The sequence below is a fragment of the Rutidosis leptorrhynchoides genome, chromosome 1, assembly GCF_046630445.1.
Source record: "Rutidosis leptorrhynchoides isolate AG116_Rl617_1_P2 chromosome 1, CSIRO_AGI_Rlap_v1, whole genome shotgun sequence".
Taxonomy (NCBI): domain Eukaryota; kingdom Viridiplantae; phylum Streptophyta; class Magnoliopsida; order Asterales; family Asteraceae; genus Rutidosis; species Rutidosis leptorrhynchoides.
This window is the reverse complement of record NC_092333.1, coordinates 66,035,973-66,058,843: the sequence shown is the minus strand read 5'-3', so window position 1 is coordinate 66,058,843 and position 22,871 is coordinate 66,035,973. Positions and strand designations below refer to the sequence as shown.

The 22,871-nt window shown below is 33.6% G+C and overlaps 2 protein-coding genes across 2 annotated transcripts; one reads left to right on the top strand and one right to left on the bottom strand.

Moving 5' to 3' along the window:
• Nucleotides 1–14,516: 14,516 nt before the first annotated feature.
• On the top strand, nt 14,517–16,552 carry LOC139861112 (N-terminal acetyltransferase A complex catalytic subunit NAA10-like). The gene is made up of 2 exons (XM_071849417.1): nt 14,517–14,876; nt 16,157–16,552. Exons 1-2 carry the CDS (start codon nt 14,577–14,579, stop codon nt 16,397–16,399), a joined length of 543 nt encoding a protein of 180 aa, XP_071705518.1. The 5' UTR covers nt 14,517–14,576; the 3' UTR covers nt 16,400–16,552.
• A 502-nt stretch (nt 16,553–17,054) lies between these two features.
• LOC139861101 (alkylated DNA repair protein ALKBH8 homolog) lies at nt 17,055–21,689 on the bottom strand. The gene is made up of 8 exons (XM_071849406.1): nt 21,504–21,689; nt 19,307–19,623; nt 19,114–19,215; nt 18,897–18,983; nt 18,555–18,680; nt 18,152–18,421; nt 17,641–17,706; nt 17,055–17,554 (listed from the first exon to the last, which is right to left on the bottom strand). Exons 2-8 carry the CDS (start codon nt 19,607–19,609, stop codon nt 17,492–17,494), a joined length of 1,017 nt encoding a protein of 338 aa, XP_071705507.1. The 5' UTR covers nt 19,610–19,623; nt 21,504–21,689; the 3' UTR covers nt 17,055–17,491.
• Between the last annotated feature and the right edge of the window lie 1,182 nt (nt 21,690–22,871).

Genomic DNA, 22,871 nt, shown 5'->3' with positions numbered 1-22,871 from the left:
CGCCGATGTGTATTTGGAGATGAAGCTAGTAAAATTTTAAACCATTGTCACACAGGACCAACAGGAGGGCATTATGGGCCTCAACTAACAGCAAGAAAAGTTTATGAAGCTGGATTCTATTGGCCTACAATTTACAAAGACGCACACCTTCTTTGCAAATCCTGTGATGCATGTCAAAGGACCGGAAAAATAAGTCAACGTGATGAAATGCCACAAAATGTCATCCAAGTATGTGAAGTATTTGACATTTGGGGTATTGACTTTATGGGTCCATTTCCAAAATCTCATAATAATCTATATATACTCGTAGCCATTGATTATGTATCTAAATGGGCGGAAGCACAAGCTCTACCAACTAACGATGCACGAGTTGTAGTCAACTTTTTAAAACGTCTTTTTGCAAGGTTTGGAACACCGAAAGCTTTAATAAGTGATCGGGGTACTCATTTCTGTAACAATCAACTTGAGAAAGTTCTTAAAAGATATGGAGTAACTCATAAAATCTCCACCGCATATCATCCACAAACAAGTGGACAAGTTGAAAATACAAACCGAGCTTTAAAACGTATTCTAGAGAAAACCGTAGGATCAAATCCGAAGGAATGGTCCATTAAATTGGAGGATGCACTCTGGGCTTTTAGAACAGCCTACAAAACTCCAATTGGAACCACGCCTTTTAGACTTGTTTATGGAAAAGCATGTCATCTTCCAGTAGAAATTGAACACAAAGCATTTTGGGCTTTGAAGACATGTAATCTTGATTTACATGAAGCCGGACGTCTACGATTAAGTCAACTAAACGAATTAGAAGAATTAAGACATGAAGCATACGAAAATTCGTTAATCTATAAAGAAAGAACGAAGAAATGGCATGATAAAAGAATCAGAAGTTCAAAAGAATTTAAAGAAGGAGACAGAGTTCTTCTTTTCAATTCACGATTCAAGCTATTTCCTGGAAAATTGAAATCAAGATGGTCTGGACCATTCATAGTCAAAAGAGTTTTCCCATACGGAACGATAGAATTAATAAATTCAAATGGGATTGAATTTAAAGTTAATGGTCACAGAGTTAAACATTACATACATGGTCCGATGGAAGTCGACAACGAAGTTAATCACAATTTCAATACCACAGCTAACTAAGTGTGGGGAGAATCAAGTCTTTAAAGGATAATATGTATTTCTGTTAGAGTTAGATTGTCTGTTTTCGTGTAGTTCTCGAAAATGGAACACGTATGGTCTTTCCCTAGCAGACCCTAAAGAACTAGTCTTCTCCCCCCATTCTGAATTTTTATTTTTTTAGGTTTTTACGAAATGAAGACTGCCTGTGAATTAAACCATGGTCTAATGCTACACGCTTTGATCACTAAACGTAATAATGACATACTACCGAGTGAATTAGTATCAGTAATCAGAGAAAGAATGGACGGAGTTAGAAAAGGATCCAGATGCGAAGATAATAAGTTACAATTTGGTAAAGGAAAATCAAAATCCGCAGCGAAAAGAAGAGCACGACACCTAGAACGATGTCACAAATGCGAAAAATGGTCACATGGAGGTAAATGTTCAAATAATCAAACCTATTCAAATACCGAATTTGTTACTTTATGCAGAGACGGACCGTTCATATGTTTAGAAGAAAAGACAATGAATGCTCGAGGTTACGCCTATGCAGCCATGGAAAACCAATTAAACCGACTATCTTATGAATGGAATAGATCATATAACTAAGAAATCTATTTCACAGGTATGTCTGTACAGTTTTTATTTTTATTTTTATTTTTAACCTTTTGATAATAAACGCTAATTTGTTCGCTAAAAAGTATTAAATTAGTATTAAATAAAATTAGGTTTGGCGACCGAAATTATTGATATCCTTCAAAAATTTATTACATCACTGCGAAATTTAACGTTTATTCTTAAGGTATAAATATCTTTAATCAATCAACCCAAAATATTTCAAAAATTCGTCATGAGTTAAATTAGGTTTTGGAACCGAAATTACTTTACCGAAAAGAGGGGCGCATATTTTTGATAATATTTGATTGATTAAAGTGGGATAAAAAGACAAAAAGATTTTTAATTTTATTTTTACCATGTTTTTAAAATTAATATTTAAATCTTAAATTAATATTGTAAACTTTGTAAAAACAATATATTTAAAATTGTAAATATTTGAAAAATTAATATAAGTTTGGTATGAATTTATAATATGAATTTTTAAATTAAGTTTGGTGTGAATTTTTAATTTTTAAAATATGAAATTTTAATTTTATGCAATTCAAATTTTAAGTTTGGTGTGAATTTTTAATTTTTAATTTTTAATTTTGAATTTTATATTTAAGTTGTGTGAATTTAAAAACAAAAATTTACTTTATCTCATTAAGTAAAAAATATGATTTTTAAAATTCGTCGTAAGTTGAAGACTAGGTCTTTGAACCGAAATTGCTTTACCCGAGGGAGGGACGAGAACTTTTATTATCATTATTTTTAATCTTATTGATTTAAAGTATGCCAAAAACATTGAAAAAACCCAAAAATCTTAGCTTTTAAAACAATCGCTACAAAAAGACAAATTTTAAAATTTTGTCGAGGGACGGACTAGGACATCGATCCGAAACGACCTCGTCCTAAATAACAAAGGAAACAAAATTTTAAAATTAAATACTTAATTGTTTTATAAGTTAAAGATATATATATATATAAAAAAAAAAAAAAAGAGCAAACTCCGCGACTCGCGGAGTTTGAAGTACAAAACCTCCGCGACTCGCGGAGGGATCAAAAATCAGAAAAAAAAAAAAAAAAAGAGCTGCACGATCAGTTCACCTCCCCCACACAAAAACACCCAAAAACACTGCGAAAAAGAACCCGAAAAACCCGAGAAAAAACCCCAAAAATCCCAATTTTTAACCGTTAATCACCAAATTTTTTGCTAAAATCATGTTGAGAAGGATGATATCTAAGAATTACTCAAGAAAAACGAATGAAAGGGGTGAATCTTCATCCCAAGCCCGCCATGCTCCTGCTGAGAATTTGGAACAACAGGAGGTGGATAACTACCACAAGCAGGATGTACCTCATCCAGTCATGACCTTTTCAGATATGCACTTGGAACAGTTGCACCCGAACCTGAGATTTGACAGACTTTGGATAGATTATCCAAAATATCAACGGGGTTTGCATACTCTTCATTCCAAGGTTGTTGAGGTACCGAGGGTCATAGAATGGGGACCCTTAGAAGCTGTAGAATTGGCCGGGCCAATTAGGGAATTACTTGTACAGAGGTATGGTAATTCTTCTTTTAATGACTGGATATGTTTATTCACCATACGCAGACCTGTATATAAAGTATGGTGTGAAGAGTTGTTATGTAGCATAGAGTTGAATGATCGGGTAGCTAGTTTAACCGATCGTTCTTTTATTAGATTTTTGTTAGGCGGTTCGATGCGCCACATGTCTTTACTGGACATGGCTCAGGCTTTACGTATATATACGCCTGAGGAATTAGCGTCTGCCGATTGTAGAGGATTGATACTAAACGGTAGAAAGATAGATGAGAATTTTGATACACACGGTGTGTGGAGTCAAATGACAAGCCATCACCATTTCAAAGGGGGAAACTACTCTTATTTGGATATAGATAGAGCCGAATTAAGAGTGATACATAGGTTTTTAGCTAATTCGATTACACAAAGGGGTAAGAACAAAGAAAAAGTAAATGAACAGGATTTGTTTTACCATATGTGTATTCGAGACCCACACAGCGCTGTAAGTATACCATATTGTGTGGGTTATTATTTATCAGCTATGGTTCGGGGGATGCGTCCACATAGCATAATAGGAGGTAGTATTTTTATTACTTTGATTGGTGAATATCTCGGTGTGGATATAAGTCGGGGGGGATTATTAGTAGAAGATCCGGAACCCCGCGACACTATAGGTTTAAATGTATACCATGGTGCGAAAGTTTTGAAGCGGCGAAATAACGCCGCAGTACGATACAATGGTAGACATCCACAGGTAGAGAGAAACCAGCAGCAAGGTAATGTAGGAGGGGGGAATGAGATGCAAGAAATGCATAGGTTTATAGCTTCTCAGGAATACGAAAATGCTAGACAGAGAGCATTTGAAGATTGGCAAGTTCATCAGAACCAGATCATAGCGCATTGCCAACATATAGGTAGAAACTATATTCCTACACCGAAACCCGTCTTCCCTCCTTGGTCGATAGAGATGCAGCCACCATATCCTACGTATGACCCTGCCGAAGCATTCTATAGCACTTATGGTTATGCGTGGAACCCCTATTGGTACCAATATCATCCTTAGTTTACTTATTATTTTTTATTATTTTGTAATTTGTAATTATTGATACATTTAATATTTTTGTTAATATTGTAATCATTTTTATAATTATCTAACTTTTATTCTTAGATTTTAATAATTTTTGAATGTGGGGTAATAAACCAAACTTCAAAAATATGTATATATGTTTGCAGTTTATCTTATGTACACAACAGGGTAAAACAACGCATTTTCAAAGACTGGCATTAAGTTCAGCAAAAGCAACTAATTTTGACGACAAGATGCAAAATATATGTGAAATAACAACAAGACGGAATGAACAAATGATGTGCACCATTTATCATTCAGCAAACAAACGCCAATATATTTGGAAACTTTGGTAAAAATTTAATCATTTTCACACAAATCACCCTCAATAATTTAAATTGTTACTGATTTCTTGCAAATGAGGGCATTGCAAGATCTTAAGTGTGGGAAGGGGTTAAATTCTTTCGGATTTTAAAATTTTTTATATTAAACAACTTGGTTACCATTAAAAATACTAGTAAAGCAGTAGTTGTATTAGAATCTAGTGCTCTCTGATAAAAAGAACAGCCCTAGTCTTATATACTGACTACCCAATTCTAGTAAAATTTTTCAATGAAATGAATTCAAATCATGTTTATACATATTTATGAACGATAAAACTAGGTTTTAACACCGAAATTATTGTTACCTCGGAAAGGACATAAATTGAGAAACAAACTAAAATGTTAAAATTCATTTAAAATGGAATAGAGGACGATAAAAAGGAAAATAAAAGCCAAGTGTGGGAAAATTTACCAAATTATTTTAAACATATGTCACATATATCTGTAACAAATAACTGAAAATACTTTTGCTTTGGACTAAACTAAACTGTTTTACCCAATGAAAGAAAAGAAGAGATGGATCTACACGATGAATCAATTCCATCATTAAAAGGAAGTAAAGTCTTCCGAAAAAGACACGCGCTTCTTGATTTAGGTCATGAAGTTGTCGTTCAGACCAGCTGTAGGTTGACGAAAAATCTAGAAAAGTCATCACTAAAATCAGCAGGAAATCCACGGACCTCAACATCAAACAGGGTCGCCAAGTGGTCAGATTTATCCTAACCATGAGAAGGATTTATCTCGTACAATGAGGAGGCACCATGCAAATTAGCTGGATAAGACTAATGAATCAGATCCCCAGAAAGGATAATCTCCTTAAAGATTAAAAATCAGCTTTTAAGACTGATATTACTCAATCCTAGAGATTGACCTTAAAGATTGAGAATTACAAACTCATGGAATTCGATGATATCTAAACTCGAGCTTAAACGAGAAAATATTTTGATCAAAATTACAAACCGATTTGTTTTCTGAAAACCCTATTTTCAATGCGTTCATTACCATTGAACGTAAAATCCTAGGAATTCACCTGGAATTCATTAGGTCACCTGAACTAAATCGGGTGTCAACCGTAAGAACGGTGGTTGCATAGCATGGTCAAAGACAGGACCTTGTGCCAGACCGAAAAATTATAAGGGTGAGCTTTACTATTGCTCCTACAAAGGATAGTAATAGCATCCGACACGTTTATAGACCATAATCAAAAGCAAGTCATGGAACATTGCCTTAACAGTTTCTTGTTCAACGCTTTCCTTTACAACCGGACGGTAGTTTGCCGAAAGGTAATATACGGGACAAGTAAACTGGACGTGTTGCTTTCCAAATACAAGGTTAGCAAGTGGGTGACACAAAACCGCAAGTTTTGAGCTAAAATTTTCAAATCTGAAACCCACCAAACCCACAAAAATATTTTGCAAACACCGGTAAAGGGTTATTCCGGAAAACTAATCTAGGGTAAAAACTAGATTTCAAAAGATCAAATGTTTTCATAAAGATCCAATTTCCTTAATGGATCTAAATTTTTATAGTCATGTGGGACTGTAAACCATATCGTTACTACCATTGTTTATACCGCCGTATAGAAATCACTGATGTACAAAGTGTGAAGAATAAAGAAGTGATTCTAGTATTTCAAGACGATATTGCTTGAGGACAAGCAACGCTCAAGTGTGGGAATATTTGATAATGCTAAAAACGAACATATATTTCATAGCATTATTCCTCAAGAAAGACAAGCTTTTAGTTGCAATTGTTCTATTTACAAGTGATATTCGTTTAAATAATAAAAGGTGAAGACAAAAGACAGATTCGACGAATTGAAGACGCAAACGACCAAAAAGCTCAAAAGTACAAAAGACAATCAAAAAGGTTCCAATTATTGATAAGAAACGTCTCGAAATCACAAGAGTACAAGATTCAAAACGCAAAGTACAAAATATAAAATTGTACGCAAGGACGTTCGAAAATCCGGAACCGGGACCAGAGTCAACTCTTAACGCTCGACGCAACGGACTAAAAATTACAAGTTAACTATATATATAAATATAATATAATATATAATTAATTATATTAATTATATATATATTATATATATATATATTAAAAATCGTCGGCAGAGAAACTCCAAGGGTGTGAGCTGTAATTTCTATCTCCGCGACTCGCGGAGTTTTAAGGGCATTTTGCCGCGAGTCGCGGAGCCCCAATTTTCAACTCTGGCTATAAAGCCAACCGAATTCTGATCAAATTTCATCATCTTTTTTTCTTCCTCTTCATACGTAAAACTTATATATATATATATAATTTATATTTTAATTTTAATTTTAATTCTAATAATAAGGGTATGTTAGCGAATGTTGTAAGGGTGTAAGTCGAAATTCTGTCCGTGTAACGCTACGCTATTTTTAATCATTGTAAGTTATGTTCAACCTTTTTACATTAATGTCTCGTAGCTAAGTTATTATTATGCTTATTTAAAACGAAGTAATCATGATGTTGGGCTAATTACTAAAATTGGGTAATTGGGCTTTGTACCATAATTGGGGTTTGGACAAAAGAACGACACTTGTGGAAATTAGACTATGGGCTATTAATGGGCTTTATATTTGTTTAACTAAATGAAAGTTTGTTAATGTTAATATAAAGATTTACAATTGGGCGTCCCTATAAATTACCGTATACACTCGATCGGACACGATGGGCGGGGTATTTATATGTACGAATAATCGTTCATTTAACCGGACACGGGAATGAATTAATAGCCACTAGAATAATTAAAACAGGGGTGAAATTACATTCAAGGGTAATTGGTGTAATTGTTAACAAAGTAGTAAAACCTTGGTTTACACGCAGTCGATAACCTGGTGTATTCATTAAACAAAGTATTAAAACCTTGTTACAATTCGAATCCCCAATTAGTTGGAATATTTAACTTCGGGTATAATAATAATTTGACAAGGACACTTGCAATTTATATTTATGACTGATGGACTGTTATGGACAAAAACCAGACGGACATATTGAATAATCCAGGACAAAGGACAATTAACCCATGGGCATAAAACTAAAATCAACACGTCAAACATCATGATTACGGAAGTTTAAATAAGCATAATTCTTTTATATCATATTTAATTTCCTTTATTTTATATTTAATTGCACTTCTAATTATCGCATTTTATTAATTGTTAATTTATTTTATCGCACTTTTAATTATCGTACTTTTTAATTATCGCAATTTTATTTTATCGCATTTTTATTATTCGCAATTTCATTATCGTTATTTACTTTACGCTTTAATTTAAGTCTTGTATTTTATATTTTACATTAGGTTTTAACTGCGACTAAAGTTTTAAAATCGACAAACCGGTCATTAAACGGTAAAAACCCCCCTTTATAATAATAATATTACTTATATATATGTTTGTATTTTTATAAAAGTAAACTAATATAGCGTTGAGCTTTGTTTAAAGATTTCCCTGTGGAACGAACCGGACTTACTAAAAACTACACTACTGTACGATTAGGTACACTGCCTATAAGTGTTGTAGCAAGGTTTAAGTATATCCATTCTATAAATAAATAAATATCTTGTGTAAAATTGTATCGTATTTAATAGTGTTTTCCTAGTAAAATAATAACTATTTTATATACCCCTCTGCTTTGACATCAAGTATTTTTTGGCGCCGCTGCCGGGGAACTATCTTAAAAGCCGGAAGCGCAACGCTAATATAAAAAAAAAAAAAAAAAAAAAAATTTTAGTTACTTTTATTAAAAGTCGTTTTTGTAAAAATACGTTTTAATTATTCGAAAATATAAAAAGAAAAACAAAAATATTAGTATTTTTAAGATTTTGTTAAATATTTAAGTTTTATAAGTTTCTTTATTTCTATTTTAGTTTATAAAAATATAAATTTTATTAAACATCTTTTATTTATATAAAAAAAAAAAAAACAGAAAACATAAAATAAAAAAAATAAAAAATAAAGAAAACGCGTAAAAATTTCAAACCTGTCAACAGAATTTCTGAACCCCGCGACTCGCGGGGTTTTCTTCAATAATTGCCGCGACTCGCGGAGGCCATCTGACACGCGACAGAAACCCTAAATCTGCATTAATTACGGGATTTAATTAATTATTATTATTATCATTACCTAATTATTATTATTATTATTATTAGTTTTAGTTTGATTTTTTTTACTTTTTATTTTATTTATATATTTTAGTTTAATTAGTTTTATTAAATTGTAAAATTAGTAATTTTATAAAATAAATAATATAAAAATAATATTTTTATAAAAATTGTACTTTTTACAACTTTTTTGTATATTTTTATATTTTGTACCTTTTTAATCGTTGTAGCGTAAAATTTGTATTTTTTAGCTCATATTTAGTTTTAATCTTAGTTTTTGCTATAGTAATTTTTACTCCTAGATTTTTAGGCTTTGCCGTAGAATTCCTTAAGTGCTTTTTCTTTAGACTAAGATTTAGGTGCTTTAGAATTTTGCGACGCCTTTTTAAGTTTTAGTTTCTTTTTAAGTTATTTCCATTTGGGATTTAGTTTTTCCTTGTAAGCTTTAATATTTTTAGACCTTTTACTATGTACCAATTATCATTCCAATTAGTAATTTCAATTTGCGATTATAATTTTAAGTTAGTTGTAGTAATAAGGTTAGGTTAGTAAAGTATTTTTAAGTTTTTATAAGTTTCTTTTATTTTTCCGTCACCTTTTATTTTTCAACCATTTTTTTTTCTTTTCAACCTTTTTCGACGAACTCTTTTTCTCTCTTATTTCTCGCTATTCTAGTTTTTAGGACTTAGAATTTTTTCTACTTCTTATCTAAATTTCTTAAAATAACGAAAATTTATTTTAAGTAGTTAAATTAATAGACATCAAAATTTTCTGGTTCGTAGTAATAGTTGGATTTGTACGTGGACCGGGTTATTGGAGCCAAACAGTCCTCAATTATATTGAGACCAAACGAATCCTGCCCCTCTGCTACATCTTTTGGCTACATCTTTTGGCTATTCGAAACAGTCCTCAATTCGTTTGGACATCCGAACAAGAAACCGCTTTCCAAATCTTGAAAACTAAACTAACCACCGCTCCTATCTTGTCACTTCCTGAAGGCAATGATGATTTTGTTGTATATTGTGATGCCTCGAAAAACGGTTATGGATGCGTATTAATGCAACGAAAGAAAGTCATTGCTTATGCCTCTCGACAACTCAAAGTCCACGAACGAAACTACACGACACATGATCTTGAACTCGGTGCCGTCATCTTTGCACTTAAGCTATGGAGACATCATCTTCTTGGTACCAAGAGTACTATCTTTACCGATCACAAAAGTCTCCAACATATCTTCGATCAAAAGCAACTAAACATGAGACAACGAAGGTGGATTGAGACCTTGAACGATTATAATTGCGAGCTTCGTTACCACCCCGGAAAGGCTAATGTAGTGGCCGATGCCTTAAGTCGAAAGGAAAGAGCGGTGCCTCTTCGTGTCCGAGCTTTGAATATCACCATCCACTCCAACCTTAATAGCCAAATTCGGGTAGCCCAAGATGAAGCTCTTAAGGACAACAACATCGCACGCGAACTTTTAAACATTCTCGTCTCCCGATTCGAAGTTAAGGAGACCGGACTTCGATATTACGCCGGAAAAATTTGGGTGCCTAGATATGGCGATCTACGAAACCTCATCCTGGACGAAGCCCACAAATCGCGATACTCGATTCATCCCGGCGCCAATAAGATGTACCATGACCTTAAAGAACAATATTGGTGGCCGAACATCAAAAAGGAAGTTGCTAGATACGTTGCCAAATGTTTGACTTGCGCAAAAGTCAAAGCCGAACACCAAAGACCGTCCGGGTTACTTCAACAACCCGAGATCCCGCAATGGAAGTGGGAAAGGATCACGATGGATTTTATCACCAAACTACCGAAAACGTCGGGCGGTTATGATACACTTTGGGTCATTGTTGACCGTCTCACCAAATCCGCGCACTTTCTCGCCATGAAAGAAACCGACAAAATGGAGAAACTTGCACGACTTTACATTAAAGAGATTGTAGCCCGACACGGAGTACCGTTATCGATTATCTCCGACCGAGATGGTCGTTTCGTTTCTAGATTTTGGCGTACGTTACAAGAAGCATTGGGAACGCGTTTGGACATGAGCACCGCATATCATCCCCAAACCGATGGGCAAAGTGAACGTACAATACAAACCTTAGAGAATATGTTACGAGCCTGCGTTGTTGATTTTGGAAAAGCTTGGGACAATCACTTACCTCTCGCCGAATTCTCTTACAACAATAGTTATCACGCGAGTATTAAGACCGCACCTTTTGAAGCGTTATATGGTCGAAAATGTCGCTCTCCTCTTTGTTGGGCCGAAGTGGGTGACGTGCAAATTTCCGGGCCCGAACTCATTCACGAAACAACCGAAAAGATTCTTCAAATCCGAGATAGGCTTCGGACGGCCCGGAGTCGTCAAAAATGCTATACCGACAAAAGACGCAAGGACCTCGAATTTCAAGTCGGTGACCGCGTCATGTTAAAATTCGCACCTTGGAAAGGCGTCATCCGTTTTGGGAAACGTGGGAAACTAAATCCACGGTATGTTGGTCCTTTCGAAATCTTAGAGCGTGTTGGGACCGTTGCGTATCGTTTGGATCTTCCGCCTCAACTAAGCTCCGTCCATCCTACCTTTCATGTATCTAACTTGAAGAAATGTCTTGCCGAGCCCGATATCGTCGTCCCTCTCGAGGAACTCACTATTAATGACAAACTCCACTTTGTGGAGGAACCGGTTGAAATTGTGGACTACGTCGAGAAGGAATTAAAACAAAGCCGGATCCCGATTGTTAAGGTTCGTTGGAACGCCAAAAGGGGACCCGAGTTTACTTGGGAAAGAGAAGATCAAATGCGAAAGAAACACCCTCATCTATTCCCGGTTCCGGAATCGTCGGATTCCGAGGAGGAAACAACGATTACTACGCCTGCTTAAATTTCGGGACGAAATTTCTTTTAAGGTGTAGGTAATGTAACATCCCGCCTTTTTCTGTTTATTTTTCCTTTATACTATTTCAAACTCCGTTATATGTTTATAACATCTCCCGTTAATACGCGTTTCAAAATATCTTGTGTAGGTAATTTAACGCACCCGATTCAAAGTTGAGGGACTAGTTTTGCCAAGAGGCCAAAGATTTGACTAGGTCAACTAGTCAAACCTTCAACCTCATCCACTCATCATTTTCTCATTTTCTTTTCTCTTTTCTTCTCCTACTTTCACATTTTCTTTCAATTCACCACATCAAGGAATCATCATCCATTTAATTTCTAGCAAGCTTCAATTCAAACAAAATACATATTTGGAATCCTTGCAACATCCTCTTCGATTCCATACCGATTTCATCAATTTTGGGTAACTTTCTAAAATCACTAATTTTATGTGTTCTTGAGATTTTTGAGTTAAAAGGTTGTTGATTAGTGTCTATGGCTCAAGTCTAGTATGATTATGTGATTTGTATGCTTGTTCTTGTTATTTTGATGTAACTAGTTCATATTGAAAGATAACATGCTTAACCTTGAGATTTGAGTGTTTATATGTTGTTAGATGCTAAGACTTCATGTTTTAATTATGCTCCTAGTGTTACTAGCTTTATTTTGATGTAAAGTTTGATTAAGGAAACCTCCTAAACTTGATTATGAAATTTGGTGAATTTAGTTTAGGGTTTGATGAACTTGAAATGAATCTTAGATGCATTGAATGATTGCCATGTTGTTTTGTTTGCGTTTAGTTGTATTGTATGCTTGATTATCTTCAAAACGGCGTATTACACATGTGCATTAATTTCCCGAATCATAATATGGCATTTATGAACTTGGAGTAATAAATGATGAGCATTAATGGTGATTTTGATATGAGTTTGTTTGGTTTTGATTGAGTAAATGCGTTTAGTTATTCTCCTTGTCAAATTACCTTTCTAATGATATATGATATGCGTTTTAAGTGTTTTCGGTGCATGAGATGTGTTAAATTGTATTTTGGTTCGTGACTTGGACCATTTTTCTGCAAACTGCATGTTTCCCAGGCGCGCCGCGCAGAATTAGAAATCCCAGATGTTTGCCTTCGTGGTTAAGTTCTGACCAGGATTTACACTTGGGTGCGCGCCGCGCAACCCATAGCGCGCCGCGCATACTGCCCAGCTCATTTTGTCTTTGTTTTTCATGTCACAAAAATGTTTCCCGCTTTACTATAACCCCGTTTACCATGAAACTTGACTATTATGCTCGTATATGACTTCTCATCATGAGAAAATTATCGGACACCCGACCCGACCCCGTTGACTTTGACTTTGACTTTGACCAAGTTTGACTTTTAGTCAAACTTAACCAAACGATTATACAATCGTTCTAACATGCTTAACTACTTGTGTCGTGCATGAAACTTGACAAATTGATCCACGTGCTATATTAATCGAGTCGTAACGAGCCATAGGACTAATTGAACATCTTTGACCCTTCGTGACTATCGTTATTGATACAACCTATTTGTTTAGGTCAAGACTAGCATTGTTCTTTGCACACGTTACTTGTCGAAGTACTTTTTGGTTCGTGCATACAAGGTGAGATCATAGTCCCACTTTTACTCTTTTTGAACTTACTTTTGGGATGAGAAAACATAAACGTTCTTTTAAACTACGTGAACACAAGTACAGGGAAAACAAACATTCTACATACGAGTTTGAACACAAATCCTCAATTCGATTATCATTAGTTACATCAGAGGGTGTAAGCGAGAACTTATGTTATATGGCCATATGGGTTTGACAAACCCTCACTTCGGACGGTTCGCTACCGTCTACGGGTGAAATATATTTTCGGGAAACAGTGTATGTTCTAACACTATTATTACGGGGTTCAACGGACGGAATGTTAAGCTTTGATAATTGAGTGCTCGTGAATATTAACTTTTAGAATGTACTATGGCTTTATCGATGTTGCAAATCTTGTGGTTCAACTTACTATTACTCACTTACTTATTTAAACCTATGATTTCACCAACGTTTTCGTTGACAGATTCTCTATGTTTTTCTCAGGTCCTTGAACTTAGGTGATATATGCTTCCGCTCATACTTTTTGATACTTGCATTGGATGTCGAGTATACTTGCATACGTGGAGCGTCTTTTTGACTACTTTTAATCGTGTCGCACGTGTTTCATACAAACTTTAAACATTGTTATGTACTTGTTATGGAAACTACTTTTGTAAACTTTGAAACACCCTTATTTATGAAATGAATGCGACATACTTTTCGGTCAAACTTTGTTATAAAGACTTACGACCATGTAATGGGACCATACGTAGATGACGCCGTCATTTGACGATTTGTCGGGGTCGCTACATTTTGTTATTATTCAGGTAGACTACAATTTGTCAATGTGCATCGTTAGGTTGTTTTTTTTTTTTTTTTTTTTTTTTCAGTACCTTTTGTATCTTTTGTTTGGGGAAGAAGACAGGAGGAATAAGAAATTTTCAGAAAGATACACAAGTCCCTGATTAATGAAATGGACGAAGATAGCCTCATGTGCAATGCACATGGGTGACCTAATGTATAGATTTAAAAGCTGTTTGCATGAGGGATCAAGCGGGTTCAAATCTTTAACAACAGGTACCAACAATGTAGAAAAAAAAAAGTTAAGATCAATACATGCACTTTTGAGCAATCCACAGGGTCCAAGGCGCAAATGTATCTTCTCAATATTCTATTCTATTTTCTACCCCTCTTTATTCATCTTTCTCAAAAACCCTAATCAAACCAAATCTCCACAATCAATCAGGAAACATGGTGTGCATACGTAAAGCAACAATGGATGATTTGCTTGCAATGCAAGCTTGTAATCTATTCTGTCTCCCCGAAAATTACCAAATGAAATACTATTTTTATCACATTCTTTCATGGCCCCACCTTCTTTACGTTGCTGAAGATTACGGTGGTAAAATCGTCGGTTATGTTCTTGCTAAAATGGAAGAAGAAACCACCGAATGTCACGGTCATATTACGTCACTCGCCGTTCTCCGTACACATCGCAAATTAGGGCTCGCCACTAAACTTATGACTGCTGCTCAAAACGCTATGGAACAGGTCCCTTATCTAATTCTAAAAGTTATTTATTGTTTTTTTTTACTGTTTCGTATTGTAATTTTAGCTGGTTTGTAGTAAAAGTGTTAAATTTTCTAGGGTTTCACTGTTTAGTTATTATATATTTCATAGTGCATTAAGAATAATAAGTTTTTGAGGTATGATGCCTGCAGTATTGTTTTTTTATTGTGTAAAGTTTCATACATTTAGAACCACTTGTAAGTTGTTAGGAATGTGAAGTTAAAGTTGTAATTAGTTAGGTTAAGTGTAGTGAATTTATCCGCTTTTACCTCGAAATTAGCTAAAAATTTGTGAATGCGTGTAATGTACTGTTTATTTTTGTCGTTGATTGAATTTGACATTATGGCATCTTATGAATCGTAAACTGGGGATGTGAGATGACTTGGTTCTATGACTGCAACGTTTGCAAAAGATGTAGGATACTTGGGCGATGTATGTGTATAATAGCTGTAACTGATATTTTGACGCATCTAATAGTTAGTTTTAAGATACAATGCATGTGACTATATGTTAGGCTTTCGGGTAGAGTTGGGCACATGTAAAAACACTCAATGCTTTGTATTTAGCTGGCTGATAGACTGATAGTGTAAACAAGTTTAAACATGTATAATTTTACTAGGAAAAAGTATGATACAGACGTGGACGATAATATGACAAGCGAAAGTGGAGATGATCATGCTTTATTATTTGTGATGGTAGGTGCTTAACAAAATGTAGTAGAGTTGCAATTTGGTCTTTTGTTTGTATGAGGAAGTATATGTACGGATCTTTGTATAGTTGTTCAGTTCGGTTATATGAAGGAAGAGTAATCTTTTTTATTCATTAGATTTGGAAGTCAATTGAAGTTTGTGAACTCTTATGAGCTTATAGAATAGTTAATGATATTTCTGTTTGAATGTTATGGTAAATAATTACCTAATATGGAAAGTTTGCATGAAAAGATCATTGTTACGAGGTACATAACGTTTAAAATAAGTCCTTTTAACTAGTATGTTTTGATTTAATTCAACTTTTCACAGTAAGTTAGATGTTCTTGCTCTTAGAGTACAAACTCTTGTAATAGCATGAACTCACATGTCAATGCAATAGCATTATCAAATGTTAATAGGGTTTTTAAATGTAGAATAAACATGTATTTGTCTATTAAACATGAAAGTTTCTTTACTCAAATGTACATATATATGTGTTTCATACAAGTTCTATGTTCTTATTATTGTATACCAAATACGAGTAATAACTAGTTGATTTGATAATAAAAACAGGTATTTAGTGCTGAGTATGTATCTCTGCACGTGAGAAAGAGTAACCGTGCAGCATTCCATCTGTACACGGAGACACTAGGATACAAGATCCATGATACAGAGGCAAAGTATTATGCAGATGGAGAGGATGCATATGATATGAGGAAGCAGTTAAAGGGAAAGCAAGATCAACATCAGCACCATCATCATCACCACCACCACCATCATGGTGTTGGTTGCTGTTCTGGAGGTGCGAAAAGCTAAATGAAGTTGTTATTTTTACTTATTTTGTAAGCCTGCTATTTGAGGCAAACATGTTACCCTTGATTAGAATGTTTAAATTATGATAATCTGCATCTTGTTGGTAGTTTGTATTTTTGTTTAATAAAAACATATTGAATTTTTTTTTTTTTTTTTTTTTTTTTTTTTTTTTTTTTTTTTTTTTTGTGTGTGTGTGTGTGTGTATCTTTTAACTGATATTTCCCGTGAATCCTTCGCATTTGCATCATTACAACTTGTTAAGACTTGTTACAGTATACGTTAGAGATTTTTCTTATCTTCGACTTGTTACAGTATACGTTAGAGATTTTTCTTATCTTCCAATTTAGATGGTTCTTTGTAATCTTTGTACAAATATGATTTAAATTGCACAAATCAGGTTTTTGTAAAACTTACACTGCAAAATTTCATTTATTTAGCGCACCATGATTTAATGTACATCTGTCATGTATTGTTAAAACATGTTATCTAAAATTTTGGAAGGAATTCTTTGGAATTAAGAATTTTTTTGGGCGGGTGCACTGTATATTTTGGGTTCGGAAATGGAATCGCGTCTTCAACACTCAAAGCTTATAAGGATCGAATGATTACAGCATGTTTGATAAAGGAAATTTGATTAAAGTTTGAATCTGTATATCCGTATACGTATAAACAAAAAACTTGACATATGTCATGCTAATAAAATCAAGTACAAGCACATTCGTTACAATGAATGTAAAAACTTCTGCTAAAAAGATTGATCAAAATCAACTTGTTATAAAGCTTATATTTGGTAAAAGTCGGAACTTTCACTTGATCAATTTCGGATCAAGTACAAATTATCCGATTTGGCTCAGTTACAACCTTGCACCGCGTCAAAAATAAGTCAGGACACGTTCGCTTCATATTCAGAGCCACAATAATTTATCTACAAAATCTTGGTCAGTTGGTAACCCTAGATCTACTGCTTACTCTCCAGTCTCCAATAAGTACAAACATCTGAACTTAACCAAGTACAAATATTAAGACTCGTGTTGCACAAACCTCAAAACGGATAATCATTTACCCTGAAGAATCCTTCTGAATAAATTGATGTCCTTAGTTCAACATTTGGGAATCACAAAATTGAGGGTAATTGCATTGGCATGGTCCTTTTCTGACCTACAGAAACAACTTATTATGATTAGAATCTTTTATTTATCTTTTATATCAAAAAATTGAGGGCATTTGTCTTGCAGCTGACATACCTTGCGAAATGTGAACGATACTCTTCTCGCACCCCTTCTTATCACAGTGTCGTTCACCACATCAAGCTGCCAAACAAAGTCAGTGAATAACAACCATTGAGAAAGAATATGAACATAAAAAGGTGACAATTTAGACCCATTTACCTATACATGGAGAGACTTGGGTTATTGTTTATCTATAATGGGTCAACTAAAATAGCTTAATAACAGAATAGTCAAACGACTTCAAAGTCGGTGAAAGGGTATACCTATAATGCATACAATCTCCTTGAACATGTTTAAAAACTAATTTTATTACGTCAAACCGTAACTGACATTCTTACGTAAGAAATTTGATCAAAATATTTTGGACACAACATTCAAAAGATACCCTTTTGACCTTCCCTCCATAGCTGTTTTCCCACATCTAAAGATTATAAATTCGATCATCTAATGACCAAATCATCACATAGCACAAGCTTATCACAAAAGTCTCCAAACATAAAAATAATTAAAAGCTTGCATGATGTACTTTATGATGTGGAATATAATGTTGCCATGCATATCTTCCTTCTCCAGAAAGCAAGATCATTGATCGAGGGGGAAGATAAATTGCCTTCCTTACAAAACTTGAGCTATTATTACAACTTTCTGTATCTTCTTTATCACCATTTGTGTGCGAGTACCTTCGAAACTCCATAATGCAAGGCCCTGATAATGAAAGGCTGTAAATTGATCCCTCAAATGCTGAATGGGTATCTATATGTGGGGATAAACCCACACCTGCTGGGTATTCATTAACCTGCACCAAAATAATATAAACCACCTTAAATAATTACCAAAAAAAACAGAAAAAGCTGATTCCTTTTTCATTTCTTAAAATAACACAGATTAGGGATTGCAAAATTATAGTATTTATTAGTTGAGAGTATTACCGTTAACTGGTCCAATGATACATCTACAGCCTCATCAAGCTTCTTAAATGCAGGGACTTTTTCAAGTATATGTTTAACAAATAATGGAAGTTCACCAAGTCGGTGTTGTGTATTAACATTTCTTATCTGTACCAACAAACATGGAACAAGTCATATGAAATATACTAGACCTTTAATTTTTATTAAAACTACCAAAAGAAACATTCTAAGTCCATTTAATCTATGAAGTATTAAGTTACTTTAATCTCATAAGACAAGACCTACAAATGTCATAATACGATATTACATACAACGATGAAATGGTGAGGGATTACAGACTTAAAATGCACATAAATAACTTACATCGTAGCGGAACTCGTATCCATAGTGTTGAACCCTTCTCTTCGCAAGACTATGCCAAGTCCTCGAATCAACTGCAGCAAGCAGTTGCTGAAAACGTAAAATAAAAATTACTATTTTAAAAAAGGTATACAACAATATGATTCTTATTTTATATACAGAGCATGCTGAAAACTTTCAGATGCAGTATCTTATATTAACCAAAGAATATATCTCTTACTTGTTCCTCTTGAACTGAAACAAAGTCATGGATCAAATAGATGCCTGGAATATTTAATTCTGAAGCTTCTAACGATACACGAACTGAATCAGTAGCTGTTACCTAAAAAAATCCCACATTTAAGTTATAAAGTAACTACAGTATCATAAACAATCAAGGTAGTATAACACCACGTTATGCTAATCAGTAATACCTGGCCAAGTGGTCGTTGCACTGAATAACGAATATGCAAAGAACGACCTCCAAAATCAGAACATGGTTTTCGGTCTAACGCTTCAAGTGCTGCTTGTGCAGAACTCTCATTGTCGTAGGAAACAATAACACGACAACCACTCTCATCAGCAGGATATACTCCTTTCACTGTTCCATATGAACTGAACGCTGATGAAATAGACTCTAAACTAATTCCAACAGCTGGACCACAATTAGCTACGTATAGGTTAGAACATAACTCTTCGTGACCCCCTTTAGGCCGTGCAAATTTTGGCAACCCCATTTACAGCTGTAAGTCTGCAACCAACATAGAACAAACAGAATCGTCAGTTAAACTAAACATCATAATATCACACCAAAATATTAATCTTTTAAACTAAATATAAGGGCAGATGTAAGATATCAATAACGAAAGTTCGTACAGCCTTAATACACGTTAAAAAGAAGATAAGTTGAATTTTGTTCATGAAAAGAGTGCAAGTTCTTTTTTTTTATATCACCAAAAGAGTAACACAAAAATCAGATATTTAATTGCCTACATGGAGCTTTTCATTTTATTTTACCTATATTTTGAGCAAATTAAACTTTTACTCCTTTTAACATGCAAATGAACTCGAGTCCCTATATCAAATACTTTGGTACTTCCTTCACATTTTATAGAGTTTGCCCTAAATATAAAGACACAGTTTCTACTATGTTATGAGTTTGGTTCTCAATCTAAGAAATGTTGCCAACTCATCAAAAATTCTTAAGACGTTTACGAAAGTTAACAATGCTGTTATTACACTTTCAATATATACAACTCTAGAAATAGTTTATATGAAATAATTAAAAAATCATAAACACATTATTTAGAGAATAGTGCTTCTAGAGTAGCCAATCACATTCTCAGAAGATATAAAGCAGACATCAAAACTGTAAATCTGTGCTATATATATATATATATATATATATATATATATATATATATATATATATAGGGTGAGGATCCATGGAGAACTCATGGTAGTAGAGAACTCATGGAACTCGTGCAGATTCACTAAATCTGCGTGCAGATTCACATATATATATATATATTTTTTTTTGCAGATTTTTTTTTCTGTTCAGATTTTTTTTTTTTTGCAGATTGAGTCAATCTGCGTGCAGATTGACGATTTTTCCCAGTTTTTTTTTTTTTTTTTTCAATCTGCGTTTTTTTTTTTTTTTTGCAGATCGACTTTTTTCTGTGCAGATTTGACTTTTTTTTTGTGCAGATTGAGTCAATCTGCGTGCAGATTGACGTTTTTTTGCAGTTTTTTTTTTGTTTTTTTTTTTTTGCAGATTAACTTTTTTTTTTCCTGTGCAGATTAGCTGTTTTTTTTTTTTTTTGCAGTTTTTTTTTTTCCAGATTGTATTTTTTTTCATAGATTGAAGCTCAATCTCTACATAGATTGAAGTTCAATCTATGAGTTCTATGGGTTCTCTACATACTCTAGTTCTCTAGGGATCCTTTCACACACACACACACACACACACATATATATATATATATATATATATATATATATATATATATATATATATAGGGGCGGTTTTTAATGGGGACAGGCGGGGGCAGCCGCCCCCAGTGGATTTGCAATTTTCAGTGTAAAATTTTTGGATTTTTCGACTTTGCCCCCGTGGATTTTTTTTTGCCCCAAAACCTATATATTTTGCCCCAAAACCTTTAAATTTTGCCCAAAAATCTCCAAATTTTACCCAAAAATCTCCAAATTTTACCCCAAAACCTTCAAATTTTGTCCACAAATGTTAAAATTTTGTCCCAAAACCTCTTTAATTTGCTTAAAAACCTCCATTTTTTGTCCCAAAATCTCCATATTTTGCCCAAAAAATTGTCACGGTTTTTAATTTTTTTTTGCCCCCGGTGACTTGGAATACTGGTACCGCCACTGTATATATATATGAAGTAATTCAATCTGTCTATCCTATTACGTATACGTATTCTAAAATCTTCAGACACTAATATCATCACATGTAAGGAACTAGGGTTTGTAAAGCTGACGATTTTACACACTCAAAAGTGACAATAAAGTGCAGTTATGATGTTTAAAATAAACAAAAAGCTTCAAATATTGATAATAAACAAATTAATATATAAAATGATGGAAATCAAAACAGATTGAGGACGAGACACAAACCTTCTATGTTAATAACGGTCAAAATCAGAAGAAGAAACAGCTCGAAATCTTTCACAGGCAAGCTCTGACGATTTGAGAGTTAGCATATGATAATACTCCGTATTTCATACGATACTGTATTTGATTTGATATTGGATGATGATTTTGGATTTGATTTTTGATTTTACGATCTTTATTTTACATTTAGAATTATTATAATTTACGATTACGATTTATACATATTTATGATGATTTATGATTTTGAGAAAATTACTAAAAAGCAAATGAAAGTCCCCTTTTTTTAAATAAAATAAAATAAACAAACAAATATTACTAAATTGTTTAAATTAAAAGAAATTTTCTTACTACATGTTTAAAAAATTTCTAACTACATGTTTAAGGAGTTTAATTTTATGCATTTTAATGACAATCCTTATAACTATCATCAAAAATACTTTTTAAAAATGTAAATTTTAAAATCATAAATTTTAACGATTGATTAAGTATATTTTGGATACAGTACTAACAGGTGGATGAATGTTAGATCATTAACTGTTTACTCTCTTGTTAGGTAACCATGCAAACCTGAATTTCGGACTTGGATCATCGAGGATGGTTTAACAATCAATGTCAATACGTGAAGGGTTTGACTCGATAATGAACTCGAATGAGTTGTGTATTGAGTCGTAAAAAGAGCGTGAGTATTTTCGAGAGACACTAGTCTCAATTAAGAGGTGTCACTCTCTAAGAAAAAGTTTGTATAAAAATAAGAAAGTGAATGTCTGGTGTATTTATAGGCAACTACTAGAGTTTTACTTTATGGTCCAACAATGCTCACATGTGACAATATTATTGGCTTACGAACATCGGGAATCGGGCATGAGCGTTTTAGGGCTGGCATGTCAAGTTAATGTAGTGACCCGAACTTTTCCATGTTTATATATATTAATTGAGATTGATATTTACATGATTAAATGTTTCCAACATGTTAAGCAATCAAACTTGTTAAGACTTGATTAATTGAAATATGTTTCATATAGACAATTGACCACCCAAGTTGACCGGTGATTCACGAACGTTAAAACTTGTAAAAACTATATGATGACATATATATGGATATATATATATAGTTAACATGATACTATGATAAGTAAACATATCATTAAGTATATTAACAATGAACTACATATGTAAAAACAAGACTACTAACTTAATGATTTTTAAACGAGACATATATATAACGATTATCGTTGTAAAGACATTTAATGTATATATATCATATTAAGAGATATTCATACATGATAATATAATAATTTAAAATCTCATTTGATATTATAAACATTGGGTTAACAACATTTAACAAGATCGTTAACCTAAAGGTTTCAAAAC